We start from the raw sequence: 21,556 nt of genomic DNA, 5'->3' as shown, positions 1-21,556 counted from the left end.
CTTTATCACATCGAATCTTTAGACACATGCATGAGCATTAATATAGACGAAAATAAAAACTAATTAACTAATTACATAGTTTACCTGTGATTTACGAGATAAATCTTTTGAGCCTAGTTAGTCTATGATTGGACAATATTTGCCACATAAATGTTACAGTACTCATTTTCCAAAAAAAATAGAACTAAACAAGGCCATAGTTAAAACCGGCTCGAGGAAAGTTTCAAGGTTTTTCATCAAAGCCCCAAGTTAAAATATTTATAATGTTCACCATTCAAAAGGCAAAACTAGATAAGTCGACGCACAAGCAAGGCATATATATACCACAGTAGATATATTATCCCTGAACACTCAGGTTAACTTTAACCAGTATATATAGGCAGGTCACTGTAGCAAGTCATACAACAAAAGTGAGGATAAATGGGCACCTCTCTCAACTAGAAAGCAAGAACACTAAACACATAATAGTAGGTACAAATAACTCTGCCAGAGCCCAGGCACCCTGATTACCCATGTACACAGCACACACATGCCATAGCTTCAGATTCACCATTCACATCACTCGGTCTAACCGTAACATTGCGTCAACGGCGGAGATCGTGCATGCGCTGCTGAGAACCCCGGAACTCATTCATGAACGCCTTATGGAACGCACAGAGGCGTGGGATCATTGATGCGATTTTGCCTTCGTCAGGAAGGATCGTGCACCGGATATGGATCGACCCAGATTCCTTGTCATTGCATTTCACAAACAAGATCAGACAATGATGTAGCCAAGGGAATGCACTAAATCGGTACATAAATCACGCACTGCTATTGTGAAAAAATAATAATAAAATAACTCCCTAATCTTTATCTAAACTACCCATATGTATTCTAAAGTAAACCTTTAATTAAGTTTGCATATAAATAACCACCTGATTAAAATAATATATATAACCATGTAGTATACCTAAATGCGCCACAAAATTAAATATCTCCATCATTATGAAAAAACCTTCAAGTGCTATTATGTATGTATATACATGGGTGAGCATAATTACACATAATCAAAGCACTAGTAGAAAATAGTACAACGTCGACATTTCTTTTTATATCATAAACGGTTGTAGTTATCACGCCGACTCCATTTGGTTGGGTCCCTAGTAACAAGCCTAGCCTAGGAAACACAAGGCGTAAGAATTCGGTCGTCCGGCTGGAGCACGGAAGCTGCCTGGTCTAACGTGTGCAACTCAAATCTACCGTCAATCTACTAGCTTTTGATCTCGATGGAGTATATACTATTGTCTTGTTCAGTTGGTAATTTTTTTTAAACTTTGGGTACTGTAGCACTTTCATTTGTATTTGATAATTATTGTCCAATCATGAACTAACTAGGCTCAAAAAATTCGTCTCGCAAATTACAGCTGTGTAATTAATTTTTTTATTTTCGTCTATATTTAATACTCCATGCGACACACAAGATTCGATTTGACGGAAAATCTTGAATTTTTTTTAGAACTAAACAAGGCCTATATGTAGCAGCTTTCTTGTAACAAACAAAAATGAATATTTCTAAACTACACAAACTATTTTTTGTGTTTTTTCTTTTATCCGGGTAGACAAGGATGTGCATAATTAAATGACAATCGTCTATGAAAAGTACTATTAATATTATTTATATATTGAAGCATATTATGTCTCTAAAAATTAACATATTACCATTCAATTAGACAAGAAAACACTATTATGTTTTCCATTAGCCTTTTCAGACATAGGCTTTCAATTAAACAAATCAACTCCCAACTTGCCTGACCAGATAAGTCATCCAGAGCTCCAAGCAAAGAGCCCATTATTCCTTTATTTGTTCTATATTCTGATTAAATAACTTTTGTTTATTTTATATAGATAGATTCTACCTAGTCATGCACTTATTCCCTTTTTTCTACCTAGTCATGCACTTATTCTGATTAAATAACTTTTGTTTATTCCTTTTCCTTGGGTTGAGATGCTAGGCTCTATCAGTTGTGTTATTGCACCTTTTACTACAACCTTCCTGCCATCCTGGTACAACAACTAAACTTGGGTGCGTACCTATGGGCAACTTTGATCTTCGATGGTGTGAATTATACTTAGCTATATATGTTCCTGCATCCCAATTAAATTACATGAAATTTCTTTGATTTTTGAAATGTATAGTTCTTTAATTTTTTGCAATGAACTTATGCTAACCTTTTCTATGGATTTGGATTTTTTAATAGTATTACGGTCAACAAAATAAATGTTTTTGGTACTTATTATTAGGTATAGAAGTGTTATGTGTTAATATTTTTATAATGACAATATTAGTTATACGTACGCTCTGCACTACTTTTTTAATGGCAGTGACGAATAATTTTATTTTTCTTATTTTCCCTAATTAATGTGGTAATTTTGTATGTGAAAGTTGTTTTTGTTGGCCAATAAAACAGCCTTAAGATACACATTTCAAGTTATGTGCAACTTTGATCGTGTGAGTTGCTTCTAGTCATATATGTTTCTATTTTCTTGTTATATTATACATGAAATGGCTATGTGAATCATAAATTTATTATTTATACAACGTGCTAAATTGTGTAATCTTTTTCCTAGTTTTGGCTCCAATTTGAAATAATATTAGGGAAGGATAGTAGAAAAGCATGTGTGGAACAATTTTTTTTAATGAGAATAGCAAATAAAAAAGCACACATGTCTATTTTAGACTTTTTTGCGCAATTTAAAGTAGGGTAACATATTTTTCCTTTATATATGATTAAATATGTGGTGTTTTTTTAGATTTGTGAGTAAACATAGAAGTTCCTTTATTGGACAATTAAGATAAATAATTGATGCCAATATTAATTAATACAAATTGTTTGTGTTTTTGTTATCTTATTTATTCATATTAAAACACAATACTTATAAAGATGATGATTTTATTTCATTATTCTAGGCTTTGGTTACAAACTGCTTTATATTTTTTCATTATTTTTAATAACAGTGGTAAATAATTTACAAAGTAGGTATAGGGTTATTATGAAGTGCTTTTCTATGGTTAAAGTCATGGGTAATTTATTTTCATTTTGTAAATAAAAATGTGATAGTTTCTTGGTCTTGAAAAAAAAGATGGGAGCTTATTTTAATTTATTGGCCAATTAAGATTATATACTATATGGGGCCAATGATTACTCAAAATTGCTTATGTTGGCTCTATCTCGTTACTTCATATCCAACAAATTACTTATATAGATAAGTTGTGATCTTTATTTGGTTATCCTTTGCAAATTATTTTATATGTTTTTTCATTCTCATTCTCCATCCTCATTAACCATGTATGTTTTACATGTATTCAGGTGTAGAACTTTGTATTTCATATGAAAATTAATATGCCCACTCTACCTCTTCTTTCATAAATATACCTGGTATGTATGGTGACGCACATTACACATGTATATACATTTATTTGGTTTTGCTATATAAATAATGATGAAAATTGATAATTTGGAAGCATATATAGGGGCACCTTTAATATATAACACATGTAGGTAATTTAGATACATATTTGATTGGCTATTTTAGAGAAGTTTTAATCATTACAAAGGTGGGTGTTAATTTATATTATTTTTCATAATAACACATGTGGATAATTTAGATAAAGATTTTAGGGGACACTGTTTTACATAATAACAAAGGTGGATATTATTTATTAATGGTGGAAGTGGGTATATATGTTTAAAAATATAATAGATTGAAAGGCTATTATTGTTAATACTCATGCCATTGGTTTTAAATTTTAACTAAATCTCCAAAATCTTCTCATCGATCTAGGTATTTTCTAAATTTAGAAGATGGATTTTAGAGTGTTTTCTATAATGGTAGAAGTAGGTACATAATAATACAGTTGATGACTATTATTATTGCCAAATAGTTAGACCCTACTTAAAATCAATTGCTAAATGCTTTTTTTAATTTATCCTAAGATTTACTTAATCTATTACTAGGTATCCGTGAGAAATTATAACTTAATTAAATCATTAAAAGTACAATAAGTTACAACTTTGAGCATTACAAGTACGAAAGGCTCACAGTGCATACATACATACACAAAATTTAAAGGCGAGAGATGATCCAGGAGGAGCCTGACTGACCTGGTGGAACCCAGAGCCCGGCACAACGGCGATCCCAGTGGCGTCAAGCAGGCGGTGAGCGTAGAATGTGTCAGGTGAAACTCCCTTGGATTCAGCGGCCCTGATCGCGGCAGAGGGAAGGTGGAGCCGTGGGAACAAGTACAGTGCACCCTCTAACTTGTTGCAGCTCACGCCCTCCATGCTGCTGAATGCTTTCTCTAGGGTCTGCAGTTGCACAGAGACGAACCATTGTCAGTTGTCACGAGTCTCATACGCCAATAAACGGATTATGCTTGAAGGATGATCCTTGCGCACCTTGGCTCGCTTCCAGAAAGATAAACGGATCTTTTCCTTCTCATCATCAAATAACTCAAAAGATTCATCTCCTAGCTTCATACAAGTGTCACAAGGAAAGTTCAGTAAAAATACTAAAGATGGATGAAGACAATTTTGTGATGATTTAGTTCAAGGTTGAAACCTTTGGTGGATCCATTGCAAGGCTGATAAGAATTTGGCCAGCTATGTTGGGGCAGATTGTTAAAGAAGCCACCTTGCACATCTGATACTTCACATCAGCTGCTAAACCAGTCACCTCCATGTAGCCTCCTCTTCTGCCACTTTCCCCGTAGCCTGCCAAGTTCAGAAGATTGGAGAGACAAACTTCAACATGGACCTCCCAAAGATTTAAGACTGTATTTTTTTTATACCCTCCGTTCTATACTATAAGTTGTTTTGACTTTTTTGGTTATCTATTTTACCATATATCTACACATATTATTATTTTTAAATGCATAGCAACCAAAAGATTTAAAGCAACTTATAATTTGAAATGGAGAGAGTATAAACGAAGACTCACTCATTGAAACAGAATTAAATGAAACTAGGGAGAGGTCATTTTCGTCATAACCAAGTGATCTGGCCACTTTTTTGAAAGAATTGAATTTTTTGTTCTCTGCATAGATATTCTCCTGGTATACCTGCAAATACATTTCGGTAATTGATTTGAAGGACAGAATGTTCTTTTTTCCCTTAACGTGTTTAATGTGATTTGACAATGCAAAAAGGACTATAAATTTCACTTAGTACAAACCTCATCCGCAAGTATAACCAGACCTTCCTTCCGACAAAATTCCACTATCTCTTCCTGGTTGGTGATGGAAAGCACCTACAAGAAAGGAAGGAGATGTTAACAAAGAAACTCTGCTAATTACCTTATTTTAGCATCTTACCGTTACTAATTGGAGGCTGCAATAGAGATTTTCAGGTCTCACAAGACGCGATAGAAGAAAAGATAAATCGTAGAAATTCTCGAAAAAATCAGAAAGACCTACCCATGAATTCTGTAATATTCTAATCTCATATTATAGCGATCATATCTATTCTCTTGTTTAAAAAATTACTCACCTCCACCCTTATGAAAAAAATTAAATCCCATAGTTATGCCTATATATATATTACTAAATTATCCAAATCTATTACGGTTGACATATACTCCCTCCGTCCACGAAAGAATCAATTCCTAAAATTCGTGTCAGTCAAACTTTTTTAAGTTTGACTAACTTTATAGAAAAGAGTAACAACATCTATGATATAAAATACGCATCATATAAAATATATTCTACGATGAATATAATGATACTATTTTGATACAAAAGATCTTAGCATTTTTTTTTCTAAAAATTTGATCAAAATTTAGAAAGTTTGACTTAGGACAACTCTAGAAATTAATACTTTTATGGACGGAGGGAGTATAAACAATTTAAATAAAGTAAGCGTATATGGAATAGCGTCATACAGATCAAGTATACATGACCATAATATACATTTTATGTTTTATTTAGCAATCATGAAAATATTCCCTTAACGTCATAACAATTACACATTAACAAACTGTTAAAACTACATATAGCTGTTTGCTGATTTTAACTGAAACATTATGACATATCTACATTGATAGTATTGTTATATTATATTTTTATAAAAAAGACTATTATAAATATAATTTGAACAGAAAACTCACTAGACGCAAATGCTTGAATCTTTGTAGATTCTAGATTTATTGCATGATTTAGTGGTGCTATTCTGTATTTGAGCATGTAGTACCATATTTGAAAAAAAAATTTGGCATGCCAGCATAAGTGAATGCATAAACTTCTGAGTGCAACCATTTAACTCTTTACTTTTTCCTAAATTTGACCAACTGGCATGTGGGGTCTCACAGGTGAGGACAAAACATTTCCTCTACATTACGTAGTCATTTATGTTTCAGCAAGGAAGCTTCGCTTATATATTTCGACTAAAACCTGAACTGAAATGTGATTGAAGTGAAAAAAAAATCGACATTCAGATCGGCACTGGTAAGAACAAGTGAAGAACCCTGCAAAACTTCTCCTGGATGTTCGTTTTCTCTATTTGATTTTATGCATCAGGTATTGTAACATGCAAAGGATGCAGGAAAATCATGTGACATACCTGCCCAGTAGGATTGCCTGGATTTATGACCACCATAGCTCTAACAGTCAAGCCAGCTGAACGAGCCTCTTCCAAGCATCTCTTGACTTCAAAAATCTCAAGCCCCCAACCATTATCTTCAGTAAGATTGTATGGCACCTAGTTACAGTTTAGTTCATAGTTATTTCAAGTATTTTTTTTGGGGAAAGAAAGAAAGATTTTATTCCATCCCAAGATCAGTACATCCAGTTTATAGACGGCCTTGGAACATCCTTGTATCAACTCAATATACTGATTTATCTTGTAATTTAAGCATATAGAGTGCGCGTGTTTTATCTTCTAATTAAAGAAACAATAAAATGGTTAAAAGGGAAAAGGCAATGAATCTGATGAGAAGTTTGGGCTTGAACATTTTAAAAGGCCTCTTGTATTGCAATTTGCAAATGTTGCTTGAATATTTTTTTCAACTCTACTAGTACACTGTACCATTGTTCCTCCGTTAAGTATGATGGAAGCCGAGTATAAGGGGTATTCTGGTAGAGGGCTCAAAATGCCATCTTCGTGAGACCTGATGAGTATTTGCATCATCAAATTGATCTGAAACAGGCAGAAAGGAACGCGGTCAAGTTGAAAATATTCACACTGATGTTTTCATTTGTAAAGGACCCAGTTTCATGTACATCTGTGCATGTATGTTCTGAAATGCAGAGTATTACCGCCGAGCTAGCTCCATCTGTTAGAAAAATATCATCTGCATTGGATGGAAAACCATCTCTTCCAGTAATCCCGTCTGCAACTACTTGACGTAGCCATTTGATTCCCTGATCATATTAAGCAAGTGTCAACAATGTAGCCCATAATTGCGAAAGGAAAATATATACCATCCGGCAAACATCACCAAGTAAAGAAAGAACGCCTTTTGGGTTGCATACATACTCAATAATTCTGAATTGAGAATGCAATGTTGCGTTCATGACTCCCGAAGTCTCAACATTTTTACAGTAATTAAAAATGTGATTCCAGTTGCGTACCTGACTATCAGTATATCCACCAGTGTCTTTGTTCGGAATCTTATTTATGATCCTCCTAGCTCTTCTTATGCTGTAAGGACTGAGGCAGTAGATTGAAACGTTATCAGTCAAATGTCTGCCAAATTATGTATCATCGAATGTAGTTCTTACCAAGCTTGGTGTTAGAAGTGAAAAAAATAAAATCATGCTCAGTTTATGAAGCTCCACGTAAATACTACAGTAAACAGAGTTCAACCATATAGTCCAACCTGAATAAGGCACATGTTTCATCTCTGTTCAGGAGGGTTGGATTGTCACACAGGGAAAGAACCTGAAGGCAGCAATTTTGAGCATGAAACAGCGGCATCTTTGCATCGTCTTAGATTTTTTTTTTGTAGAGGGTAAGGATGCTAACCTCACGAAAGAAAGTTAATGGTGGCTGACCAAGAACCTGGGGGTTCCCAAGATTGCAGTATATTATCTGTTGGACAACATCAAAGACTGATCAGGGGTATAAACTGTGATATAGGCACTTGCAGTGAAGGAGTTTCACCTCTTGAAAAGGCAGAGAACCAGGGTTTTCCTCCATCTCCTGCTCCAACCGCTGAATGACACAGCGAAGAAAATATTTTGTCTTTTTATTAGTCAGTAATTTTGCATTTTTTTTTTAAAAAAAACTCGACCCTGGGGATAAAACCTCCCCTTAGGCATTAAGGGAAAGGTAGAAGATTCTCTTCCACAGGGTCAAGAAAAGTCCACAAATCCTGACTACTCAAGATGTGCCACTAATGGTGAGAACGTGGCTGCGACCACTATTACGCTGCAACCGCTATTGGACCACATATTTCACTGAAAATAGCACACGGAGTGGCCTTTTTTTTATGAGAACGGAGATTTAAACTCTTCACTGGCAAGCCTCACTTCTGTTTTCCCTACCAACGTGTACGATCTCAGGTGATGTTATTGAGATCTAAATATTTGTAACGCAAGATTTGAAACGTCGAGACACATTTGTTACTAAAAATAACAATGATACAATTTAAACTAGATCGGCAACAGTTAGATCAAGAATCCATACAGTTTATTAAATAAAGAACTTTATTTTTGCAACTAAGAGCATCTCCAACGGTTTACCATTCTAGTTTGGCATTTGTGTCCTCCAACGGTTTTGCAAACGGGTTTACCATTTTAGTAAACTTGGTATTTGAGAGGCTCCCTTTGGCATATTTGGAAGTTGGCTTTTGGATTGGCAAACGCTTGCGGCCGGTTTTTCTGCGTCAATTCCGTACGCGGCCTGGTCTCTTTGGCGCCGTTTCCTTCGTCGGTGGGAGTCCTCACGCCAAATAGAGTCCGCGCCGCCATTGATTTGCCGCGACTCAAAGACGTAGATCGAGTCTGTTACGTTGTTCCTCCCTGAACGCGACTGCGAACATGGGCAGCAACTGGGGATGAGGTCCAGGAACGGTATGCATCACGAGGAAGATGAAGGCGACGACGGACACTGCGACTGCGAGCGGCGCCGCCTCCCTTCGCGCGAAGAGAAACACGCGCGAAGAAACACGCCCGTGCGACAGAAAGACGCGCACAAAGATTTGGCTGGGTCCACTAGGTAATTGCTAAGTCCAAAATGCCAAAATTGGGGATGACCATATTTTTTCCTTTGCATTTGCAATTGGGTGTTGGCAAACAATAACAAATGCCAAACCAAAATTGTCAAACCATTGGAGGTGCTCTAATCAAGCGAAAGGAAAATAATCAGAAATGTAGCGTGCAGATGCTGAATCTACTAGTTTCTTGGCTCCTCTGCAGAGAAGCCAGCAGCGAGCCGGCCGGTGGGAATGTTACCTCTGCGTGCTTGAGGATCTCCCCGCAAGGTGCGTAGCTGAAGATCTTGACCTTCAAATGAACGGACACGTACGTCAGTCACCTCAGCTTTTCAGTTAACTCAGAAGAATATATGCACGGTTCTATAAACACATAATTTCTGAAAGAAGAAACGACGACGATGCTGTGCAAAAGGCGCGCGGAGGAGGGCCGGGGAGCCTCATCACCCTGGGATTTATGGTCTCGGCGGTGATGGACGGGGCCTTGTTGTACGACATGGCGCGTCCGGGCACCGGCGACAGGGAGACGAGGACGGAGAGGGGCCGATGCGACTTCGACTGCGAGAGTGAGAGCGAGAGCGAGAGGACAGAGGACTGAAGGGTGAGGAGCAAGGACGACGGAACTACAAGGCCGGTGCTCTGGTAGCTCGGCACCTGGCGTCCGCTTGGGCGGTGCTCTGCCACGTTCCTGCCCCCGCGTCGGCACCAAGCCTCGTGTAATCCCCTCACACTTCGATCCGTCAGGGCACACGACACGCGCGCGTGCCCAGACCGCGCGGCGCGCACGGGAGGGGAAATTTGGTGCGGTCTGCACTCTATAGAGAGCAGGCACAGGCAGTATGCGTGCCATTGCCACGCGTGCTTCCTGGCGATCCGACAGCGCGCATGGCCTGGGAGGGAGAGGTCCTGCATGAGTCTTGACGCACGGTGCGCTAGCTCGCGGCAGGCGACGCGCCCACGACGCTTTTCCTTGCGGCCGGACCCGGACGCCCGCCGGCGCCGCGATCACAATTCTCACATTCACAGAGGAGCCTTCGGAGGAAGAGGAGAAGCGTCCATCACAGTTCACAGGACCGCCTCCGTCACCCACACGGCAACCGGCTGTGCTCGCTGCTCAGACGACGACTCCCAGCCGCGCAGCAGACAGCCGCCGGCCTCGATCACACACCGAGCAGTAAGTTGTCTTCGACCATCAACAGCCCTAGCTATAGCAGCCGGCATGCATGGAGGCTGGCTCTGCTTCTAGTTCTAGTACGTGGTGATGCTGTCGTCGTTGGTGCGTGGATTGTAATCATGTTTATTTTGGATTTTGTTAGTATGTTTTTACTAAAATTTGAATTGATCCTGTCAGTTGGGATGAGCTTTAACTCTGTTTCAATTACTAACTGTCTGGATTCAGGACAATGGCGAGTCACTCCTCCTTTGGTTTGTGATCCAATAGTGATCCTATCGTGTGACGGTAGTGGTGTTAATGATGAAACCGTATGCCTCACAACACTATCTTTGGTTGGGTGGAGTACAACATTAAAATCAGAAGAATCAGGTGGTATATATAGGGGCACGGGTGTATTTGGTTTGAAGAATGAGGTGATTCATCTTCTTTTCACTCCTCACTTTTTATATTTGGTCACCACCTATCACAAGCTAATATGCATAAGAAATAGGTTGATTCCACTTAAATTCATAGAATAAATTCATGATGCATCATATCATGAAGCATGGGACGATGACTCCCCAAACCAAACATACTATTTGTCACTCTATTGTCTTTGGTTGGTAAGAAACCCCGTGACGGAAAGAGACATGATGCATACCTCGGTGGAACTCGATGCGTTTTGGCAACGGACACCGTGGGATAAATTTATTTCTCTTTGCCTCTTTAGCGTCCTTATTATGTAAGAATCGTAAGTGGTGGATGATAGTTTTGCATATGCTAAGGTTTGTCGAGATTTTTTTATATAGGCCCCAACTCGATCCCTCTTAGGATCATTTTTCAATCCTTACACGTGTTTCAAACCATATAAAGTTTTTGCTATTTGTAAATATGAGTTAAAACTTTCAATTTTTGAATCCGAGAGTTGCCTCAAATAAATCTTTCCTCTATGTAAGAAAGCATTCTTAATATCTTTTTCTAAAGAAGCCAACGCTAAAACGACTCTAATGGTTTCCAAATAAGTTATAGTGACAATTTTTTGCACCACCACGAAACATCAGAATTTCATTATTCACAGCAACGAAATTATAATGTCAACAGGTACAGGGGGGCAAATGTCTCTTTGCAAATTATTCTTTCTTTTTAGCAAAATTAATCTTTCCTCTACGTGTCTGTGTTGTATAATTCAGAAAGAAAAAGCTTCCTTCCTTAATTGTCTAGTGAAAAATAAAGCTTTTTAACGTGTTAAAAATAAAGCTTGGCTTCACCAATGATTGGCAGGATCTATCTTCCAAGCTACTACCAGCAAAGGTTCGCTTAAACATGCGAGACAGTGAGTGCTGATCTGCAGCTAAGGTGCTGTGTTGTCTCCAACATCACGATTGCGAAAAGCTAATTCACGAAAAGATTTTAAAACCTATCTAGATGTTATTCATACAGCACTATGGGAGCAGATATGAGCGTTGGCCTAATTTTTTTTTTGCCATTACCGGTAGAAACACTCCTACATGAAAGCTGCCATAATAAGAGCGAGCTGCTTTTGCTAATGCATGGCATTAGCCACATGGCAACGTATCATAGGCACATATGCAAAGCTAATAAAGCAAACCGTCAGATACTCCCACGGTCCCTAAATAAATCGTTTCTTAGAATCCGTGCAAATCAAATTATCTTGAATTTGACTAACTTTCTAGAAAATAGTGACAAATCTATGACATGAAATGAACACATTATGAAAATATATCTATGGTATACCTGATGATACAAAAATAAATTTCATTAGATTAGTTACAGAATATATGTTTTTATAATAAAGTTATTTGGAGACAAAAATGTTAATAGTGTTATTATAAATTTGGTTAAACTTGAGTTTGTTTGATTGACACAAATTACTATATAATTACATTCTTTTTAAGGGAGTGTATTAGCACTGGTCCAAACTCCAATACATATACGAGTGCTGCTTGTGCCCGGACACAATCATAGTCGCTATCCATTAAGCTAGCTAGTGCCTTGGTTCCCGTTTCATAGACCGAGAGTGGTAGCTGCTTCTAATTAAATCGCGGTAACTGTTTTGCAGCCCCATGAATGGAAGATTCCATTTTGGTGCCATTTCTGTTCCCCATCAATCTCTGCTAGACTAGATGCCAGGGTATTGTTCTCTCCTCTCCCTAGTTCCTTTCGGCATCAAATTCCGGTACAATGTGATGCATGAGTACTTGTGTCCACAGCTGCTCCACGAGTTCAGTTAAAAGAAATTGGTCCAAATGTCCAATTACAAGAATGGCGACTGTTCTGTCTGTTCATATATTCTCAGATATATATACATATGTTCTCATGTACAACTGTCATATTCTTCTTCCTTCCATTTGATTTCAACCACAAATGTGACGAGAGAGCAAGTTGCATGCGTCGTTTATGTGATTCTTGTGATCTTAAGCCTTGGCAAGTTGCAGAGAAACAGTCACTTACTTTGACTTTTGTGTTTATGTGATGATTCTCACGATCTTAGGCCCAGTTTAGTTTTCCACCCAAAATTTTTTCATCCATCCCATTGAATCTTTAGACACATGTACGAAACATTAAATATACATAAAATAATAAACTAATTACACAATTTGGTTGAAAATCACGAGACGAATCTTTTAAGCATAGTTACTCCATGATTAGCCTTAAGTGCTACAGTAACCCACATGTGCTAATGATAGATTAATTATGCTTAATAGATTTGTCTTGCAGTTTCCTGAGGAGCTATGTAATTTGTTTTTTTTATTAGTTTCTAAAAACACCTCCCGATATTCTTCCGACACATTCGATGTGACACCCAGAAAATTTTTATCAGCGATCTAAACAGGGCCTTACATCGACTCTGTATGCAAATATTACTCCTATTCTGCATCTCTCTCCCTTAATTTTACACAAACAGCTAGACATGGCGGTTCTCCCGTGATTCCTTATAAAATTTTGCACCTCGATTTGCTCCGCTTTTTTTTCCCGTCTCTCTCCTCTGAATGCGAGGATATCATAGGTTCGTATAACATCACCACTTACGCAAAGAGTACTAGCTAGTTGCCATTTCTATGCATCGACCTCGGATGGACATGGACGTACAGATGCTAGAGATCCTAGTAGGCTATTGCAACTAGTCTTCTCGACGCACCACCGATCGCCGCCGCCCCCATTGCCGACCGTGGCCCGTGGTGGAGATGGCGAGGCAACCCTCGCCGCATCCGCTCCTTCTTGATCATGGCTTCACGCTCCGTCGCCTCGTCTGCCAAGATCTGCTGACACCGGCACTCCTCGCTGCAGAACCCCTGGTCGCCTCTGCACAAAGCAGAACACGCAAGAACAATGAGAAATGAACGGTTTCGTTTCAGACCAGACATCTCGGAGTTTTTTGTGTTTGCTAGTCGCACGCACCTGTACATGTACACGTCCTTGCTGCTGAGCTCCTTCCTGCAGCGGGAGCAGGCGCTCAAGAAGCTGCTGCACGGTCCACGGCGGTGGCGGCGTGCCACCGTCGTCGTCGGCGGCAGGACCACCACCTGCTTCAGGACGATATGCGAGTGCGGCGACGCCCGCGTGTGGTGGAGGTTCGTCTGGACCAGGATCTGCAGCCCGACGCCGACCGCATCGACGGCGGAGTCTTGCTTTCGCAGTTGACGCCCGTGGTCTCGGCGCCCTGCGAGGATACGTGTAGTATCGGTGTTCTTGACAGGCTCGTCGGCGCTGCGGTGGTCGTCGGACTCGTCGCCACCCTCCTCCCCGATGTGGAAGATGCTTCTCTGGCTCGGCCGCGGAAGCATGGCGCGGAGTGGAGAGCGCCGGGGGAGGAGGGTGGATTTCGTGACGGCGAGGCGACCACTGACCGCCCCTCCCTTTGAGGTTTTCAGTTGAGGAGAGGTGTGTGAGGGGGAGAGGAGTGAGGTGTATTTAAAGACATTTGGCGTCCACAAGAGGTAAAAGCTGACAGTGAAATGCTTGATGAATATGCTACTATGCTAGTGGTATATTTTTGTGCTACCGTAGTAGTACATTTCTGGAATTTATTTTAGGAAAAAATTTGGTCCCAACCGAAATGGACGAATTTTGCTGAAATTCGGACCATCACGGTCAAATCCCAGAATGTCATGGCTGTGATGAGGCAGTGAGGCTGCCGGAGAATCGAGAACAATGAGATCTGCTTATATACGTACTTCTTTCGTATACAATTTAGAAGTCAATTTAGAAGTCGTTTAGAATAACGACATAGTCTCCAAAACACAACTTTAACATCTTATTTTTATAAAAATATTTAAGAAAAAATTGATATATGTATATTTTTATAAAAGTATTTTTCAAGATAATTTTTCATATAATTTTCACATTTATAAACTCAATAATTTAAAAGTTACTGATAATTTATATTCTCAATGTTTGACCTAAATTTTGTCAAAACGACTTCTAAATCATATACAGATGGAGTATATATGTATATGATGCAAAAGTTTTGAACATGCTTATGATCAGGCAATGATCTTTCTAACAGTGAGATCTCATCATGTAGTGTCTCAATTTGACATCTTGGTTTAACAACTCATGACTTGTTCTTTTTGTCTTGTTTTTAATGTTGAGAGGGTCTGGGCTCTAAACCATGGTCTGAAGTTTGATATATTGAGAGCTTGCAATATCAACTTATCCTAGTGCTCCTCCCATCCTTGCTCCTGCCACCCTCAAATGATACGCATCATGAAATACTAGTTGGTAAGTTCTTAATCTCTTTTTTCAATATCGTGTGAACATCCCTCAAATTTGTGATGATAAACTGTTGATGTCCATTTTAGTTCAGCAATTGCTTTTGCCTTCTTGGACAACGTTTTGGAGTTGTAAATATACTCTCTTCATACTCTAAATTCAAGTCATTTTGGGTCCCAATGAGGAAAAGTAAACCGCCGCCCATCGCTTGTCGTTGAACATAAATACTAGTGCCCTAGGAAATCAGAGCATGAAGTCGCACAAGTGACAGACGCACGCACAACACCATACAAAATTCATGCACCATGCAAGAAAAGACAACCAGCAAGGGATCGAACCTAGGACCTCTAACCTTGGGCTTCATAGTGCTAAAGCAGGGAGTGTTTGTTGCACAGAGAAACCTAAAATTCTATTTAATAAGAGCAAACATAAAAAAATATACCCTAATTAATTAGTTCTTGGTATCCTAAATTATGTCCAATATGACTTGAATTTAAGTATAAAGGGGGTATTTGGGTAGGTCGCAAGTTTGAAACTTGTTGGCCAATCACATCAAGTAAATTTTTCGATATGAGATGAGATTCTTGGATAATTACTGAACACTAATAGGTCATTATGTACATGCTAATTATCAGAACTTGTAATTCTCTACTTACATGCATGCCACCTAAATTTGGAAAGAATTATTTTGCTTATATTTAAAGATTTAAGACCTCATTTTGCCAATATCATGTGTAGTTTGTGCAAGGTGGATGTGGATTGCATTCTCTAATAGTGAGATGGTTGTCTTCTTTTGTCATTTTGATATGGACATGTGAACACAAGGTTGATATGTGTCCTTGTGTGTCGAGTTTTTATGAGTGGTTGTCAAGAGATGGTTGGCTTTGATTGAGTTTGGAGACTAACCATCACGTGAGTATGTGTGTGCAACATGTCTCTTGGCTATGCCAGTGTGCAGGTATAGAGCATAGAGACGATCGACGTACATAGAGAAGGTCAAGCAGAGATGTGTCGTGTCGATGGACTAGAAGCGGTGAAGAACAGACATGAGGCATGGATCGAGGAACCAAGATGGTCGAAAGACTGATCATGATGGCTGACACTTGGGACATCGACAAGCAAGAGTACATGCGGAGTAGACCGTATTGACCGGAGGTGCAAGAGGACTTGGTGATTGGGTGGTCGAGGATGACGGTAACATGTGTCAAGATCATGGAGGAGGCATAGCGGATATGCTTCTCTAAGCGGTTTTGTTTATTGTTCCAATCACCGGCTGGATGATTTTCGGGTTTGCGTCTCAAAACCTGGTTGAAGTTTCAGTGGGAAACGGGAGGTGGTAGGTGGCGTCATCGCAAAGCTTGCATCGAGGCAAAGCAAAGTGGTGAAGAGCTTGTGGGCATCGGATGCTTGGATCTCAAGTTGGACCATGTTACCCCTAGGTTAAGTGGTTTAGCAAAAATATCTAAGGGCATGTTGGAGATGTGTAATAACTCTTAATAAGATAGAGGATGCCCCCATCCAGCCATCTCTCTAGATTTAGGTTTCCCTGTCTCTAGTTTTCACTTTGTAGTCTAAAGTCTTAAGGGAGATCTGCAAATGAGAACTTGAGTCCCTCTAAGTAAACCTTTGTCTATGTAACTTGGCAAAGATTATGACCTTATTTAAGAGATGAATAAAGTAATATTTTCTCTGAAATTTGTGGCCAAGTTCTTATGTTCAAATCCATTTGGCTTTTCCATTCACCTTCCCTTTCCATTTCTCTTCACATTTTTGATAGATTTTGAGTTCCTGCGGGTTTTTGAGATGTTTTGAGTGGATGGATTCGTGCTAGGACCTCTGAGGAAATCTTGGCCAAGTGGATTGGGTAGATTCCACATAAGCACATAGATCTGCCACTTCGAGGAAAAATTGACCACCTGTAAAAATTAACTTTGACTATATGCACAAACTGTGGCTCTAGTAGTGTTAGCGTCTAGCAATCTGCGATGTTGGGGCAAATGGCGCATCGTAAGGATGTGGAAGGCTATTTTGGTCATTGCTCTATCTGTTGATTACTATTGACCATGTTACCTGGATTTTGCTAACTAGTGAACTACCAATTAGTTACATTTTGGCTAAACTTTAGCCTACGGGCGCATTAAGAGGATATGGGCCTTGCAGGCTTGCAATCGTGCGGCGTGCGCATTGTGAGGACATGGGACTTTGCAGGCTTGCAGCCATGTAGACGACGAGAGGTGACCCTAACCACTGACCTCGGGTGGCAAATACACGATGTCGTCCCCAAAATTATTTTGATCCTCCTTCCGCGACTATGGGTTGGCTTCAGCGTTGGCTTGGGTCGGCTTTTGCTCTCCAGCGCCAACCACAAAGGCTGATCCTGAGCCTCTCTACGACTTTGCTTTGACCCCAAAATTATTTTGATCCTCCTTCTACAACAATGGGTCGGCTTCTGTGTAGGCTTGGGCCGGCTTCTACTCTCTAGCGCGACCACAAAGGCTTGTCATGGGCCTCTCTATGACTCTGCTCGTGAGAAAATAGAAGAAAAAAGTAATGCTTTTATAGGAATTGATCACAAGACACATAGCTTTAGATGTTTATTAATTACCATTACACCATTTGATGTTGATGAACCTTTTTTTATCTTTCTCTAATACTTAATCGTAGAAATTTCAGTCTGCCCTATGAAAATCTGTCCGCCCTCCCCCGCCTCAATTTCCGACTCCTTCCATTTCGAACTGGTCAAGAAGAAAATAAAATAAAAAATTTTCCAAGGTTCCCAATATAAAATCTTCTATACACATTAAAACATATTGAAAATAAAGAAAGTACAGGGGCCTAGGTACAAAATATTTGTCTTATTAGTTTAGTTTTCTTTAAATCGGTTAAAAATTGATAAATACTACGTAGTAACTCATAAAAAATCTAAAAATTATACAAAAAAATTGTTCAACTCCGCATATATAGATCCATGCAGTAAACAAAAAATATTACAAATTTTAGTACATTTTTTTGCTAGAGATGCTTGCCTATGCTTTTTAGTATAAAATTGATTTGTTGAAAATTGATAAATGCATACTAATTCATAGAAAAATCTAAAAATTACAAAATAAATTTTGTTCAGTTCCACATACGTAGATCCATGCAGTGAACAAAAAAATATCATAAATTGTAGTATATTTTTTTGCTAGAGTTGTTTGCCTATGCTTTTTAGTGTAAAATTGAAATTGTAGTTTTCTGCTCTTATTATTATGAAAATTTTATGGTAGCCTATTTAATGTGATGCTTGATTTGTGGTAAAAGTTTTAGTACTATTTATGCATATCTTACTAATTTACTAATTTACCTAAATTTATGCTTGAGGATGCTTTCACTGTCATATGAACATTTCGTAAGCCCATGTGTTCATAATCTACATATATTTAACTGATATATCATATTTTATAGGAATCGTAATCTAAATAAAAAAATAAAGCTAGCAACAAACTTCTCATGTTTTAATATAATACTAAGGTATATTAAGAGGTAATATTAGAGTAGAGTAAGATAAAAGTTTGACTAATTTCTATTTTTATTATTAAATAAATATGTCTCTGAGCTATATATTATTATAAATATTAACTATCTAATATCATAGATGTTATGGTTATCAATAAAATAAATTATAGACTTTAAATTTTATATAAAAAAGATAAATATAAATAGATATAGAATATCTATTTGATGTTTTTCTCCCGTTGCAACGCACGGGCATATTTGCTAGTTATTAAAACTTGTACATTTAAGTCTGAGGGAAAAAATATTCCAACGAAAATATATCACACTGGTATAATAATAATCATTGTAAAATATACCTCTAGGAAAAATAAATAAAACTCAAATAGAACAAAATAAATAAAAAATAAGAAACTAAACTTGAACAATTAGGTTTCAGGTACTATATGAAAAATAAAAGAAATATCGTGGAACATTCCATAGATACTAGGTGAACAAGCAAAAATATACCACATGTATATTATTAGAAAACTGAAAACGCATCATGGAACATACTATAGATACTACTTGAACAACATATATTACACTATGGAACATCTCACGAATACGAGAAAGAGTGATATAAAAATAAAATAAAAATAAACTACTTAATTGAAGTAAAATAATGAAGAGGGAAAAAACAAAATTCCTATGAATACATCACCAAATTCTCAAGGAAGCCATCACCAACTTGCCGGCAGCCCATCTCAAATTCTCAATTGTCTCCGGAAAACGGGGCGACCTCTAGCAGGCCAGATGGCCTGGGCCTTAGGAAGCCCGTGGCGAATCTGTCTCTAGGGAGTCACGGACAGCATTGTACAGGTTTAGGCCGCAAAGACGTAAGAAGTCTTAATTGTTATTATCATAAATATGGTCTGATGTTGCTTCTTAAATTAAACTATAGAAATAAACATCTTACTCTAAACTTTTAAAACATCAACCTTCCTGTCCTGATTGGTTTTATCTTTTATAGTTAAAATTTTGTTAGATACTTGACATGGGTTTTAAACCACATGAAATGTCTTTAAGATTCTAAAAATTTCAATAAAACCCTAGACATAAATTGGGAAACCAAGAATCCAAATAAATTATTTTAGATCTCCTGAAAATATCTCTATAAGCACTAAAAGTAAATTTCATTCTAGAAAAATAAGCAAAAGTATGTAGAACATTTTCAAAAAAAAAATCTAATCAACCTTATAATCGGGTGGAGCATGCACTGCTAGTGTGTGCATATAATCTATACCTACTAATAAATTGTAAAAATTTCAGTCTGCCAAAATTTCTTCTGCCCTGTCTCGTGTCTCAAGATGGCCTGGGTACTACAAACCCATACCCGTGCCCGTTAAAAAAAGATATGCCCGTTAAAAAGCCCATACCCGTGCCCAAGCGGGTAACGGTACCTGCGAGTTACCCATGCCCGATAAATTGCAGGCTTTGTGCTATCCAATCCTTGCTTCTGTTTGCCTTGATTTATAGAGTGTGTGCAGCTTCGGGTGTGTATGACTGAGCAAGGTGGGACTAATATGCTTGCTGCCAATGAAGCGCTAGCACTGGAGTCTGAAGAACAGGAAATTCCAACAGTTAGGTCCAGGAGGCCTAGCAGGCCCATAAAGGCTCAAAGCTGTTCGGCAGCCTCAGAATCAAGATGAGAGTAGCAGCTTGTTCTTTTTTGTCTTTCTATTGATAGTTGGTCCCCGCCCATAAACAAGATGAGGTTTGTTGAATATTTTTCTATGCCACAAATTCTAAATATATTGAGTGAATATATAAAATTATTTGCTAATATAAATTAAAGGATTTGGAACGGGTTTAAAAAACCTATGGGTTTGGGTACTATATGCCTAGACCCATGCCCATAAACTCATTGGGTTTGACTTTTTGCCTATTAACAAACCCATGGATAGAGAAATTGACCCATATTCATGCCCTAATGGGGTAAAAACCCGTCGGGTTTCGGGTCTCGGGTACCCGTTGCCATCTTTACTCGTGTCTCGCCCGGAATCGGTCTGTCCGTTTCTTTAACGCTTGTAGGAAAGAAAAAAAAAATAGAATATTTTCTAGGGTTCCCAATGCAAAAGCTCCCTTTACATTTTCTACCGTTGGAAATGCTAGCCTCTACAAGCTATATAATATTGTAAATATTAACTATCTCATACCATAGATGTCATGGTTATCAATAAAATAAATTATGGACTTTAAATTTTATAAAAAAAATAAATATAAATAGATATGTAATATGATGTCATCACTTTTTATGACTATTTGATGTTTTTCTCCCGTTGCAACGTACGGGCATATTTACTAGTCTAGCTAGAAAGTAAAAATCATGGGACAGGACGGGTGAAACTGAAAGCAACGTACAAAGAGACTGATTGTGTTTTAATATTATTACGGAGAGAGAGGAGAGATACTATGAGCATGCTTGATTCGCCGCTCCAGTTAGGCCTTGATTGGATATAATAGAATTCGTATCAATCTACCTATGTTGAGATAGACTTAAGTAGAATTTGAAGTAAATTTTACCATGATACATGTACAACCCAATAACATCTAAAAATGGTTTTAGATGTAGGATAAGCAGATACGCCTAACAGACAAATGCAATGAAAAGGTGGAGGCCCACACATCAGCCTCGAGCTAGATATATTGTACCTGCTCATGTATATGTAGACAATAGTACTCCACATCCTATATCCAAACACATTTTTTTAGACTCCATATATCCTCTCGGCCTGCTTCCTCCTGTACAGGACATACAATGAGTCTACACAACACTATTCGAGCAACCAAATACACCCTATGTGGATGGGATATCAAGAAATGGTTCATCCGGATGACTAAAGCATTTGGTGTGAAGTTCACTTGAGAATGTGAACAACTGGAGTAGGAGTAATATCAAATCCAACACCGCCGCGAAGTTTATATTACTGTAAATTACTGCCCAGA

The 21,556-nt window shown here is 38.3% G+C and overlaps 2 protein-coding genes across 2 annotated transcripts; both read right to left on the bottom strand.

Annotated features, from left to right (window-relative positions):
- LOC110432468 (alanine aminotransferase 2-like) lies at positions 321-10,112 on the bottom strand. The gene is made up of 15 exons (XM_021452946.1): positions 9,637-10,112; positions 9,431-9,481; positions 8,139-8,189; positions 8,001-8,066; positions 7,855-7,916; positions 7,607-7,685; positions 7,292-7,396; positions 7,062-7,172; positions 6,597-6,734; positions 5,215-5,289; positions 4,981-5,101; positions 4,603-4,754; positions 4,440-4,514; positions 4,146-4,349; positions 321-731 (listed from the first exon to the last, which is right to left on the bottom strand). The coding sequence occupies exons 1-15, from the start codon at positions 10,099-10,101 to the stop codon at positions 585-587; spliced, it is 1,902 nt and encodes a 633-aa protein (XP_021308621.1). The 5' UTR covers positions 10,102-10,112; the 3' UTR covers positions 321-584.
- On the bottom strand, positions 13,161-14,254 carry LOC8060298. Its single transcript, XM_002460206.2, has 2 exons — positions 13,763-14,254; positions 13,161-13,666 (listed from the first exon to the last, which is right to left on the bottom strand). Exons 1-2 carry the CDS (start codon positions 14,146-14,148, stop codon positions 13,468-13,470), a joined length of 585 nt encoding a protein of 194 aa, XP_002460251.1. The 5' UTR covers positions 14,149-14,254; the 3' UTR covers positions 13,161-13,467.

This window comes from Sorghum bicolor, chromosome 2, assembly GCF_000003195.3.
Source record: "Sorghum bicolor cultivar BTx623 chromosome 2, Sorghum_bicolor_NCBIv3, whole genome shotgun sequence".
Taxonomy (NCBI): domain Eukaryota; kingdom Viridiplantae; phylum Streptophyta; class Magnoliopsida; order Poales; family Poaceae; genus Sorghum; species Sorghum bicolor.
This window is presented reverse-complemented; position numbering and strand designations above follow the sequence as displayed.

Bases quoted from the DNA above. Each gene is read 5' to 3' on its own strand.
- LOC8060298 (XM_002460206.2), bottom strand. From the start codon at position 14,148: ATGCTTCCGCGGCCGAGCCAGAGAAGCATCTTCCACATCGGGGAGGAG. The intron at 13,667-13,762 runs GTGCGTGCGACT...TGCTTTGTGCAG, and splicing joins AAGGACGTGTACATGTACAG to AGGCGACCAGGGGTTCTGCA.
- LOC110432468 (XM_021452946.1), bottom strand. From the start codon at position 10,101: ATGCAGGACCTCTCCCTCCCAGGCCATGCGCGCTGTCGGATCGCCAGG. The intron at 8,190-9,430 runs GTAACATTCCCA...TGTGTCATTCAG, and splicing joins AGATCCTCAAGCACGCAGAG to CGGTTGGAGCAGGAGATGGA. The intron at 7,686-7,854 runs GTTGGACTATAT...CTACTGCCTCAG, and splicing joins GAAACATGTGCCTTATTCAG to TCCTTACAGCATAAGAAGAG.